We start from the raw sequence: 14,720 nt of genomic DNA, 5'->3' as shown, positions 1-14,720 counted from the left end.
AATTTAAGAAATTAATGTGTCTTTTTGATACTAAATTACACATTAAATATTTTCTCTATACAATCAAACAAAAGAAAATTCTAAACAAATGATGAATTTTAAAGTTAATTGTGTTATTAATTTCAGAAAAAAATAATATTTAAAAAATTTACTTAAAAACCTTATCCTGGACCATCAAACAGTGATAAAAATGAGAAGTTTAATGAAACTGCAATAGGTAATGAAGACCAAATGGGTTATTAGACAAAATTAATTACATGTAAGGTGAACATTTAAACATGAAGTAAAGACTGATTATTCTCATTCACTTACCCTTAAATATAATGCCACTGTTCCGAGCATATATATATATATATATATATATATGTTAATGCAGAAAGCAAATATATTAATATACACAACTGGATACAAAAATTAATACACGCTCACTAAAATATTAGATCCAGAAATGTTACAGCAAAAAATAAAAATTATGTATTAAAAATGTACTATGTGCCACTGTAATTAAAACGTTTAAAAGAGAGAATGTTTAATACATTTAAACAACATGCGTACAAGCCTTAAAAAAATAAGCTTACTTATACTTTTAAGGTAACCTTTTGGTGAAAGTACATGAGGGAGTCACAATCCAACTAGACCACGTTTACATGTTCAGTCCCACAGAACTTGTTTCCTATTATGACAACAGTTAATATTTTAATAGTATCAAGCTAAATTTCAATTTTATGTTTTTAATACATTTCACTATTTAAAAAATTCTAATATATTCAGAATATTTTTCTTAAACAAGGAAAATTACACAGTTAGAAAAACAGCTCATTTATAAAAATACATTTAAATTATGCTAAGTGAAATGATCTATAAAAAAAATACATAAAATTAATTTTTATATTCTTTTTATTTGAGTTGCCTACAATTATTATAAACAAAACACTAACCAACCAATTTTTTTTACACATATACAAAAATAGTGCATAAAAAAACAAATACAGTAAGTGTGACTGTAATGTCTCTGAGAGCTACAACAAATAACACTCAATGGTGATAAGGACACTGATGATAACATATCTGAAGAATTTAGAAGCATGTTACTTAACCTATTAGCACCTATTTATTTGCTTAGTATCATCAGTGACTTACACCAGCAACCTATCATTGCTGTGAATGCAATGTAATAAATGACTAAAATTGCAACTGTACCTAAGTATGGATTTTGATTTGCAATCTTATTGAATTAATCACACAGTACTTTTCCTGTTACCTTGTCACTGTAACCCTTGTGGTCCCAGTATTTTTACCTTTGTATTTATCTTTTTTTGTTTCTTGATTTCTTATTTCTTAATTTTGTTTAAAGAAAATAATTTATTTAATATAAATAAATGTTATAGAATTTAAATTATCTCAACAATATATGGCATGAAAACTGTTTATCCACTTCATTTTGAAATTTAAAAAAATTGTAGTAATATTTTTCTCATATTTATCTTTAAAAAATTGTTATAACTTACATATCAATATTACGTATAATTTTCTGGCAAGTTACACGCTTATTTATAAAATTTTGTGCACATTATATTTCCTAAGTAATAATAGTTATTTATCCCTTAATGAATATTTTTGAATTATCATTTTTTGTCTGTCAAAAAATATCCTTGTCTTATCAAATTCTTATAAAGATTGCAATGTAAACAAACAAACAAACAAACAAACAAACAAACAAACAAACAAACAAACAAAAACTCACGCACACAGTAGGACAGTCAAACTGCGTGTTTTTAAGAAGCTTATATGGTGGAGATGTGTGTGATGAGGGAAGTAGGCAGTAAGTAACCTTCAAGTTCTACACAACTGGAAGTTTAGTAACCATGTAGCATTGAACTGGTGAACAATGAGGTCTCTCTGTTACAGTGTATTTAGAAAATGGTTTAAGTTACATACATGCACAAAACAAATTCTGCATGCATTCTAATTTTCCAGCTTGTGCTTCTGTTCTGAGTAGGAAACCAACTTCTCTTTGGAAAAACAATTTAAAACAATGGGTCAAACAACAAGAAGAATAGTTGGAGGAGCAAGAACTGTTAGGACTCCTGAAAATGTGGAGGCTATACGAGTAGCGATTACAAGAAGCCCTCGAAAAGCTGCCATGCCACAGCATTGCTCTCGGAATTCGACTTCAACAGTAAAGAGAATTTTGCACGACTACTTGTACTTATATCCATATAAAATGCAAATAGTCCATTCTTTAAACCCCAGAAATTATCCTATCCGTGTTGGTTTTTGTGAGCATATGTAACTAACTGCTGGTTGAAGAAGACCTACAGCTCATCGATAATCTATTGGTGATCAATGAAGGTCATTTCCACCTCAGTGGATATATTAATAAACACAATTTTCACTATTGGATTCCTGACAACCCTTAACAACTTCACAAATGGCCTCTCAATTCAGCTAAAGTTACAGTCTGGTGTGCTATCTTTTCGAATGGAGTTGGCCTGTATTTTTTCAATGATGATGATGGCCATTCAGTTACAATAACATCAGTGTGCTATGTTCAAATACCAAAAAACTTCCTCATTCCAGAACTTCAACGATTTCCTGTGAATGAGAATACTCATTTCCAACAAGATGGAGCAACTAGTCACAAAGTCAGGATGAAAATGAACCTCCTGAAAGACCTTTTCCCAAACCACCTCATCAGTAGGAGTGGGGATGTTCAGTGGCTTCCACCATCACCAGACCTGAGCTCTTCTGATTTCTTTTTATGGGAGATACCTCAAGTTAAAAGTTTTTGAGACTCACCCAGCCACAATACAGGGCTAAAAAGTGAGCATTAAAGAAGTCTGTACAATAACACTGGCAGTAGTACGATGTGTCAGTGAGAATTTCCATATGAGACTCAGACAATGTGTATAAAATGATGGTCGTCATCTTTCTGGAGTGATAATAAACATCTGTACAATAACACTGGCAGTAGTACGATGTGTCAGTGAGAATTTCCATATGAGACTCAGACAATGTGTATAAAATGATGGTCGTCATCTTTCTGGAGTGATAATAAACATCTGTACAATAACACTGGCAGTAGTACGATGTGTCAGTGAGAATTTCCATATGAGACTCAGACAATGTGTATAAAATGATGGTCGTCATCTTTCTGGAGTGATAATAAACAAGTGAAACTGTACACTAATTTCCATTTGTGCTTTTAACATTTGTGTCAATACATGAAAAAATATAAGTATGAATAAATATAAGGCTTTTTATACCTATAAAAAGTGCAATTTGACTGCCCCATCCTATATCAATATACAGGGAAATTCTAAATGATGGACTCAATTCAGTAATTCTATATTTCTTGAACTATACACTGTATCTGACTGAGCTACGTAATTGTTGAGAGTAGCTGTGAAAGTTTTGGATAACATCATTAGTGTGGCCATTCCATGTCAGTTGTGAGTTAGATGACTTCACTGCAACACCACTTTTTTTGTATTCTTGAGTATGGAAAATCTCAGTTGGCAACTACAGTGCAGCGTGCATTTTGTTTCCAATTTAACACTGACTCTCCACCAGGGAAGTGCATATACTGTGAATTTTGTGATCAAATGCTTGAAAACATGGAGATCACTTTTCTTCCACATTTAAGTCTTAGTGATAAAGCGACATTCCAATTCAGTATAAAAATGAATAGACAAAATGCTTGCATATGAGGTCTACAAAATGCCAATGACACACTGCAATATGAGAGAGACTCCTCCTAGGTTAATATGATTTGTGCTGTATTGTAAACAAAGGTTTATGGATCATTCTTTTTTGTGGAACACACATTTACTAGAATAAGGTACCAAGACATAATGGAATACTGGCTTTTCCCTCAACTAAATGAAGATTCACAAGACTTCATTTTTCAACAGGATGGAGCTCCACCCCATTGGCAACAAGATGTTTGACACTACCTGTATGAATCTCTACATCAATGATGGATAGAACGGATTGGGAATGAAGACCTGGCTCTTCAGTTCTGGCCTCTAAAATCACTGATCTCATGCCATGTGACCTTTTCTTGCGAGGGTCTATGAAATATGCAGTTTACCTCTATTAACAAATGTGGCTGATCTGCAGAACCATACCACAGCTGCAGTGACCTCAGTAACACATGATATGCTTCCTCGCATGTGGGATAAGTTTAGCTACCGTTTACATGTATGCCATGCAGCCAGAGGACGTTGAACATTTATTAATTGTATCTGTAAACTTTATTGCGAGTATTATCAGATGTAATTTACTTTACATTTGTCATTAGTTCTTAATTTGGAATACAGAGTTACAAAATTGAGTATCATTTTGAATTAACTTGTATATGTCCTATAAATAAATTTATTCTCTAATAAGTTTTTTATCATATATAATATGTTAATGAAATTGTATTTTTTGAAAAAAAAAGAAGTTTTGTTTCAATTTAACAAAGGAAGGAAGGTAAAGTCCTTTTTGATCAGTGAAACGTTTTTCATGAAATTTTATCCACAAATTAATAACAGCTTGCTAATAATTTGAATAAACCTCTGAACTAAACTCCCTTTAATTTGAATGACAAATAAAGACAGTTTATTGAAAAAAAGAAAGAAAAAAAACTATAAGCTTATTATTATTATTTTAAAAGATTCCCATCCATAAATTAAGGTAATTTTCATTTAATGATAGCATAATAAACAGCTGTATCTTTTTTTAAATTAATGGTAAATTAAAAAAATATGGGATGCATGAGTCATCTTAAATAAAATTGGTTTTCAGTAACTAATAAATATACTTAACTAGAAAAATCTTTACTTCATAATTATTTTTATGATATTAGCATTCAACAAATGGTCAACGTAAAAGTACACCAATCCTGTCCAAGATCAAAAAATGTATTCTGAAATATTCTTATGTAAAATTATTTATTTTATAAAAAATATAGGCAATATTAATTGATTATATATTTTTAAATTTTATTTGACAATTGTGATTAGCTTTATCATTCCTGAAATATAAACATGATATTAAGCAATCTGTCAAATCCCAGTGATCTTAAGAACTAAATGATAAAAGCAATTTCAATAGGAACAACTAATTGTAAAATCTTAAGACTATTTACCCTAAATAATTATAATTTTGAAAATAGATTTTTTTTATTTTTGAAATGTAATAACAAACATTAAATTCTTTGAACAGAAAATAAAGAAACCAATCTGCAAACATTAGGCATTTGTTATTTATAAAAGTTTTATATGGATACATAACAAGAAATCATTTTGTTAAGACAAAGTAAAGATATTAAATAATTGCTATGTAAAAACTGAATGCTGTATTTCAATAATACATTATACTTAATTAATATAAAAATAAATTCCAAATTATGCTGGATAATGAATGCAGATAGAAAAATGATCAATGATGGGTATTTTAATAAATATTTTTTTCAAGAAATCAAGAATTAATATTTAAAACCGGGTAAAAGTCATGTTTTAATGTAACAGTACATGTCCAAACAAAACATTAACTTAAATTTTTATAAATATTTGTGCAACAAAATCTGCCTGCTTATATAATCTTTAGAATAGACCCTGAAATACAGAATGTACGAGAAAATACAAATTAAAAAAAAAAAATCAGGATAAACAAAAGGTACTAACTTCAAAGGAAACCATAGTAATTTATTTCATTCTAATTTGAAATACAAGAATAAGAATTAAAACACTTAATTATATTTTCATTGAAGCATTGCACTACAATAAAAGTCATCCCACCAACTTTTACACTTCCTGTTCAGAGATTACAATACTTCCTTAACTCAAAACATGTACTGCATCAAAGAGTAAAATACACATACTTCATAATAAAAAAAAAACAAGTCTTTAGATTTTAATAATAAAAAAGTTACAGTTAGTTGTTGGCTAAAGCATATAATAACAGTAAAAAGTAAGACACATTTTTTAAAAAAAACTTTTTATAACAGGTGATCCAAAAGTCATGAGAACCAGAAATTGAACCCATTATTTTGGTAGCACATATATATCTAAGAGAATTATTGTAATGCCATTAAGACCTTCTCTTAATATAACACTCATTCCTTTAGTTAAACCTTCAGGCATTTGCTTCATGAAGTGTTTGATGAGTAGAGATGGAAAAAGATTTCTATCATTAGATCGAGTTTTTATTTTTGAACATAAAAATGAAATTTTATTTTATTTCTCAATTGTTGGTGGGGACCAACATTATAAAGGCATGTCACTGGATTTACATACTTCGGTTATCAGAGAACTTTGATTATTGGGGTTTAATTAATGCTACTTCTAAATAAATGTTAAGACCAAAAAATGCGTAAAACTGATAGCCAAATTGTAATTTTGGATTACAGATTGTTATGAAACTGTGTACTATCTAAGAAAGCGTGAATGAAATCTTACACATAAATGTGATAATTATTTCATACCTTTCCTAATAAACTGAGAACACATTATTTACTTTACTGCTTTCATAAAAATTGTGGAGTAGGAGATAATGCTCACATACTAATTGTCATTTCAAAGTTAATGGCGAATGGTTGAAAGGTTTAAATAACGAAATCTTGTCTAGCAGTAGGTGGTGGTCATTTTCAACAATTACAATAAAATTACACCTTGAAAAAGTTCTGTTAAAATTAAATATTTTATTATTAATTGGTTTATTTAATATTTTTTCATGACTTTTGGAACCCTTTTAATTAATTATAGCAATTGTACTTGAAAGTCTGGCAGACTAATTTCAAAATGTGAACTGCTGCACATATAATGAATATAACTGTATTTTTTGATATCTTATTTTAAATTCTATCAATAAGTAAACTAAAAAAAAAAAAAAAAAAAAAAAAAAAATATACTAAGGTGAAAGAAAATTTGGTTGTTTTTATTTATTTAGAGAAATTTTAACAGAATTTAATTTCTAAAGTTAAATGGCTATATTTATAAATAAATAACATTAATAGCAACGTTAACACGTTATAGATGACTAAAGACTTTAAAACAAATGTAAATTAAAATTATTATCTTATACATAATATAAAAAAAGAACAGTTTACACATTAGGGAATATATAACATTAAACAAAATCACTAAATATATACTGCACTGATATAATATTACTTAATATATTGTAATAAAAACATATAATAAAAAACTGTTATGTTAAACAATTACACGTTTAGGATTCAAAATATTATTCACAGGCTAATAATTTTATACAGCTAAAGTGTAATTGGTATGATATATGGTTTACATTAGACAACAATGAATAATGAAGTACAAGAAAAAGAGTACTGTAAAGCTGTAATGGACAAAGGATATGTTTAAAAATTTCAATTTTCTTTTAAATTTTATATTAATCAATAACAAATGAGGGTTAACATGATCAATGACATGAAAACTAACTTCAGGGTCCAATTTTTTCAATTTAATTATTAGTTACTGACAAAACTGTATATACATACAACATAAAGGAAAAATACAATTTTTCAGATAAAACACTATTACCCACTAGATCTTGATAATAGCAGAAAGACAGAAAAATTAGTAGTTGAGAATTTATTCAAATTTGAGTAAAGGATAAAATTTTATACTCGTTCTTCTGTCAGGTAATTTTTACAAGCTATAAAAGAAATTAACAACTGCATAATTTAACACAAAGAATAATAAAAAATTCTGACTTTTTCAATATTCTTTAATGTATATCTAAAACAAAATTCCTGATTAATATAAATAAAACAAGTAAATAAAATTTTACAACTGATTATACAATTAACTAAAAAAATTACTTACGATGATACATTCCACTGTTTTCCAGATAAGCTTGGTGATGGACTTCTGCTAGCAGCCTTTGTAAGTGTTGGTAATAAAATCTGTAGATTATCCATTATGTATAAAAACTACTTTTGAATTCAAACATAACATTTTAAATAATCTGAAAAAAAAGATTACAATATAAAAAATTTTATTTTATTTATCAGTTGTTGGTGGGGACCAGCTTGTCACTGGATTTAAATAGTTGGGTTACCAGAGTACTTTGATTATTATTGGGGTTTAATTAATGCTACTTCTAAATAAATGTCCACAAAATAAGACCAAAAAATGAGTAAAACTGATAGCCAAATTGTAATTTTGGATTATAGATTGTTATGAAACTGTATACTATCTAAGAAAAGAAGGAATAAATTTGACAGCATTTTAAAAATTTAAATGTCAATCAAACTGTATAATTTACGTGAATTACCTAAAGGTATGAATATACACTACACATTTTTTTTGGGGGCCAACTACCATATAGGTTATGATAAACAAAACAATAAACTAAAAAAACTTAAACTTAAACTGCTGCAATATTAAAATAATATAAAATTGCACTTAAGTATTAAAATAAGACATTTGTGTAAAATATAAATAATTTATTTCAAATGAAAAATATTATAAAGTAACATGATTTATCATCTTCATACCTTAAAAAGCATAATATGTATACTATAAGTAAGATTATGTCACTAAAAAACGATAAATAAGCCAATATAATAATTAATTATACAGATGTAATTTATTTATACTAATGTTTCAAGGTCAATTAGTATTTTGCATTGCTTTTTATTCACTTAATTCGGTAAATCCTGAAAAATGTTTTTAATACTGAAACCCAATAACTTTATATCTAGACAATGAATTGTTTTCTAAAAATTAATGAGTGCTTTTTTCATAATGATTGTGAAAAAAAGATTTCAACAACTTCGAAAGCACTTTTTTCTGGTTACAAAAAAATCTGATAAAACAGTTTCTACTTCAACAGCGATTACTTGAGTTACAAATTTTATGAGATGTTGAATCTAAAGTTGTACAAATGGATCTGACAAACCCTAGATTTTTTAAGTATACATTTTTTTACTTAATATTTGAATGTAAAACCAGGTGATAACCATTGCGTATTAAAATACTGCAGCCGTCACTGAAATTTTGGGTTTGAGCACAAGTCAACTTTTTCACACACCCAACAATATTTTTTCCAAAACAGCTAAAATGCATATAAGAGACAGAGAGTTTAATGTGAAATATATTCAGGTCCTAAACCAATAAGGCACTATTATATGAATTTCGAATTAGTTTAATATAAAAAAGAATTGAGTAAGGATGAAAATAACAATCCAGGAAGAAAAGAAGGCAGTACCGTAACTTCGCAGAGAAGTGAAAAATTAGGTCTCTATTCCCAATTAAACCAACCCGCATTATTTTTATTGTTCACTAAAATTTTAACATAAAACACGGGTTAAAAAAAGTAATAAATAACTGATGGAAAATCAGTTTTATTAAAAAATTGATAAACTTTGCTTTAACCATAATTGATATTGACGCAGCCATAAGAAAGCAGTTAGGGTTCATATGCTTCAGTATCATTCTCTAATAAAATAAAATATATGTTAGCAATCTATTATTCTTATAACCAACATGCTTTAATTTTATATAGTCTTAAAACCTACTTAGAACTAGGAAAAGTTTCATTTAATAAACATAATCTTGTTATATAACATAATACAGAATTTACTATGTTGCATGCAGTGACTGTTCAAGAAACAGCCAACAAGGGTGTTTTTGGATGTCTTCGCATTCAAAACCTCTATTGTAAACTTAAAATAAAATAAAAAGAAATTATAAAGCTTGGAGACAATGCATGATAAGGATATCTAGGGATGTTATGAGTAAATTCCTGGCACTCCTATTGGAAAGGCACCCATCAACCAGTTTACAGTAGCGAAAATATGTTTATACCTGCTCTAGGGGCAAAAACTTAGGACAATAGACCTACAAATAATGGCATACAATACCAACCTGTACACAATTCTGTTAGACGATGACTGCTGAATCTATCGATTTCAATAAGCTAACTTAATAAAATTAATATCACTTTCATTTTTATTCATGAAAACACACAATGCTTACAATTTATATACGTAAAATGTTCAGATTTTTGCCTCAACAATCAATTTCTCTGTTCAAAATGGAAAAAAGGACAAATAAAACCTTTTTAATTTTTCTCATTTGTGTTCATATAACACAAATCATAATTGAAATACATGAATATTTAAAGCATTTACAAATTTTAACAATCATATTTCAAGTTAACCAGAGTTTAAAAAAAAACACTAAACAATCTTTGAGGTCTTACAAAAATTACATCTACTGTTCCTTATTTACTACACTATAATCATTTGTGGATAGCATATTGAAATTAAGAACTTCACAGACTAGAAGAAATTGACGAAGCAATTAAACACATAAAAGGGGATGAAAATTTAACAATAGTTGGATACTAGAATGCAAGCATTAGAAAAGGCAAGGAAGGAAATACTGTGGGTGAATACGGGTGGGCAAAGGAATGAAAGAGGGGACGACTTATTGAGTTTTGCACAAAGTATAATTTAGTAATTGCAAACACCCAGTTTAAAAATCATAATAGAAGAATATACAAAGAAAACGCTGGGCGATACTGCAAGGCATCAGAAAGATTATATCATGGTTAAACAAAGATTTAGAAATCAACTCGCCAACTGCAAAGACTGCTTACCCTGGAGCAGACATTGATAGCGACCATAATTTAGTGATAATGAAATGTAGATTGGGGTTTAAAATCCTGAAGAAAGGTGTCAGATGAATCAGTGGAATTTAGAGAAGCTTGAGGAAGAGATAAAGAAGATTTTTGAGGAGGACATGGCAAGATGTCTGAGTAAAAAAGATAAGCTAGAAAATATAGAAGAAGAATGGAAGAATGTTAAAAAGGAAATTCTTAAATCTGCAGAAGCACACTTATGTGAAACAAACAGAACTATTAGGAAACATTGGATATCAGAGGATATATATATTTCAGCCAACGTAGAGTATAAGAATGCTAGTGATGAATACGGTAAAAGAAACTATCGACAATTAAGAAATAATATAAACAGGAAGTGCAAATTGGCGAAAGAAGAATGGATTAAAGAAAATTGTTTAGAAGTGAAAAGAGAAATGATCATTGATAAATTAGATGGAACACAGAGGAAAGTTAAGGAGAATTTTGGGGTACATAAATTAAAATCTAATAATGTGTTAAATAAAGTTGGTACACCGATTAATAATATGAAAGAAAAGGTCAATAGTTGGGTGGAATATATTGAATTTGGCTTCAGGAAAATTATAGGACAAGGGAAGCAATTATAGTGCTCAGATTAATAACAGTAGAAAGACGATTAAAGAAAAACACATCAACATACATAGCATTTATAGACAGAAAAGTCATTTGATAACATACTGTAATAAAATGTTCAGTATTTTAAAAAATCAGTATTTTAAAAAGGGTTCAAGTATAGAGCTAGAAGAACAATTGCAACATTTATAGCAACCAAACTATTATTATAATTACTAAGAACCCATTAATCAGCCAAATTGATGATCTTCAAAACTGAAGTACAAATTTTTGTATTTAATTTTATGTCACTAAAATTTAGCATAAATAGCCTTTTAAAGTCTTCTTTTGAAAACATAAAAATAAGAAAAATTTAATTTGAAATTTTTCTAAAATAGATGATGAATGACTAAATCCGTACCAATAACTCTGTAAAATTTAATACAGTCAGATGAATAATTACTTACCCGCGCTTAATTATTAGCATTCTCAAACTTAAAATTTATATCCAGTAAAACAGAAATCAGCAATTTAATATCTGATAATTAAAAATATTATGTAAACATATACTCTATTCTGTTAATACACAGAATTTTTTAATATAAAGAAACAAGAAATTGTAAAAACCTAAACTACACATATTTGCACAATTGATCTTTCGCTCTCTCAAAGGATTAAAGTGGCAATTGTTCAAAGCATTTTTTTATGCATTTACATTTTCGAATTAGTAATGAGATGGTGCATGAAATTGTCAATATTTTGTATTGAAACTGCAACAATTTCTATTTTTTTTAAAGACCTTTTAGAAAACTTTCATATATTTATTATTACATTCTATTTAATACAAAACAGAAACTAATAATGTTTTTTCCTCGTTAGTATCGGTCGAACATGCTCCTATGCGATTAAAACTTGAGCTACACTGCAGAGTTTATATAAGTGTCGAACATCCATTCAATCTATTCCATAATAATTCTGAAGAATTTACACGAGTAAATTTTTCATTCAGCATGGAATTTTTTCACCTTATGTTATTTTATCTACTGTAAGTCGGGTACAACCAGAAATTATAAAATAAAAATTATATTTCTTAATAAAGCTTTCACATGCTGCAGAATATTTTGTAAGCAAAGGCAAATTACATCTTGTGATGAGAACACAAGATATAGAACACTATGGAAGTGCAGAAAAGTTACAAAAAGTGGAGCGTACATATGGACAGTGAAGCATGTCTATTGCTTTGCTGGCTAAAAGATTCCACTTAAGTACAAGTTATTTTATGTACTTTTAAAACTATTTAAATTAAAAACAGACCCTTCTTTCACATTTTTATATCAAATGGCAAACGAGATATAAACTAAATATAATAAAAATACAAAATAGCAACAGAAAACAGCGGTGGTCTATACCCTTATCAAATTTCAGGTTGTTTCATGTATTTTGGAGTAGCCATTACAAAGATCGTTTAAAATTTACCACGTGGGGTGTCAAACAAAAGTATACGAATGCAAAATAATCATAAAAAAATATGAAATGATAAATATAAAAGACATTCGGCACTTTTCCGTAGCCGGCAGTTTCGTTAATTCTAATACTCAACTTGTTTATAAACGATCTACAACCGAGAGGAATCTCCCATGGTACGGCAGCTCTAGCCGTAACCAACCACCCCTAATATATCTAGACTGTTGGCCATAACGATTATCTTTCATCCTGGTACAAGTTAATTTTTCCTTACAATGTTAAACATTATTTTTTCGAAAATTATGTCTTCCCTTGTAAGATTTTGTAGAAGTTTACCCAGAGCGTCCGACTCTTAGAAATATCCTTTGGACAAAATTGGCGAAGTAAAAATTAAAATATTTTAAATAATTATTTGTAAAGTAATTCTTCCCTTAAAGAGGGAACGGACCCCCTTCCCACGCCCTTCTGGACGGGCCGATGACTTAATGTTAAATCACTTGATTCGCGCTGTTTATCCTCCTCTTCGGCAATCGAAAACGGAAGAAAAACGAAAATAAACCAGCAACGGGACTGCTTTAGAAATACAGAAATAATGTCTTGACACGATTAAATAAACAGAATACAAAAACATTAAGACAGACGATTTAACGAAATAAGCAGAACGTAAGCGTCGCAGCTGATAATGAAGAAAACGAAACTAATAATCCTATTATTCGTTGACGACATTTTGGGCATAATGGGTAAAATGTGGAATTAGGTTAACAATTTTATTAAAAGCTATTTATTATTAAAAGATTAAAAAAAACTGGTTTTGAGATTACAAATAAAATTGCACGAAAAAAGTGTTTGCAGAAACCTACAATATTAATATTTATTTATATATAACAGAAAACAAGTCGTAATTGCTGCACGTAGCATTCTACATTACAGAAAAAAATGGTAAACCAATTTACGGTGGAAGCAACTATAGGGAAATTGTTTGATTAATTTCACTATCACTTTAAATCATATGACAGGATGGTGTGCTAAAAATTCTATAATAAATAACATTAAAAAAAAAAACTGACAACACAGTTGAAGGATTTTCCCGCTACGCTGCTTTTTCCTGATGCGGCTTACACACACAACTTTATTTAAATTATTTATCATTTTATTTATTTAATTCAAAGATTCTAACGAAAGCGCGCGCGCACACCGTATTTCATTCGCGCGGATGTGGCGGTACTGGCGGCCGCTTTAAATATTTTTATACATTATAAATATTATTAATGTATTTAATTCTACCGTTCACCCGTGACATTACAACATAGCAGGCTACTACAGCTAACCCACCGGGTTGGTCTAGTGGTTAACGCGTCTTCCCAAATCAGCTGATTTGGAAGTCGAGAGTTACAGCGTTCAAGTCCTAGTAAAGCCAGTTATTTTTACACGGATTTGAACACTAGATCGTGGATACCGGTGTTCTTTGGTGGTTGGGTTTCAATTAATCACACATCTCAGGAATGGTCGAACTGAGAATGTACAAGAGACTACACTTCATTTACACAGATACATATCATCCTCTGAAGAATTATCTAAACGGTAGTTACCGGAGGCTAAACAGGAAAAAGAAAGAAAAAGGCTACTACAGCTAATCACACATCTCAGGAATTGTCGACCTGAGACTGTACAAGATTAAACTTCTTTTATATTCATGCGTATCATCCTCTGAAGTAATACCTTACGGTGGTTGCGGATGCTAAACAGAAAAACCGGAGACGACTAGAGCAGCTGTATGTCAGCTGTAAGGAGCTTGTGGTGGAATGACGCACTGGAGCCACTAGTTTATTTAGAAAATTTTTTGCTTTGGGAGTGCGATTTCGCAAACTTTTTTTTGAAATATTTTTTAATTGCTAAAAAATGCGCCCAAGAAAAATAAGACCTTTATTAGGCGAAATATCGAGATACTGAAGGGTGACCTTGCTCTACGCCTCACCCCAACCCCCCTGCCCACAAAAACACTGAACATACACAAAATTCCCATCCGGTTTTTTGGGTTCCTCAAATGT

At 29.4% G+C, this 14,720-nt stretch overlaps 1 protein-coding gene across 13 annotated transcripts in view; it reads right to left on the bottom strand.

Moving 5' to 3' along the window:
- The window catches only part of Dmtn (transmembrane and coiled-coil domain 2 protein Dmtn), a 168,535-nt gene that overhangs the window by 118,700 nt on the left and 35,115 nt on the right, over positions 1–14,720 (bottom strand). For 5 of the 13 annotated variants that reach the window (XM_075354737.1, XM_075354665.1, XM_075354684.1 and 2 more), the window contains one exon: positions 7,833–7,974. In XM_075354737.1, the coding sequence (XP_075210852.1) occupies positions 7,833–7,927 (95 nt within the window). In that variant the 5' untranslated portion in view covers positions 7,928–7,974. Of the gene's footprint in view, positions 1–578; positions 674–7,832; positions 7,975–14,720 lie in introns of those variants that run through there. The other 8 variants (XM_075354658.1, XM_075354649.1, XM_075354693.1 and 5 more) reach the window with 3 other exon arrangements.

This window comes from Lycorma delicatula, chromosome 1 (assembly GCF_047948215.1).
Source record: "Lycorma delicatula isolate Av1 chromosome 1, ASM4794821v1, whole genome shotgun sequence".
In the NCBI taxonomy this organism is placed as follows: domain Eukaryota; kingdom Metazoa; phylum Arthropoda; class Insecta; order Hemiptera; family Fulgoridae; genus Lycorma; species Lycorma delicatula.
Note: the sequence above shows the minus strand (reverse complement) of the source record. Positions and strands in the feature narration are given on the sequence as shown.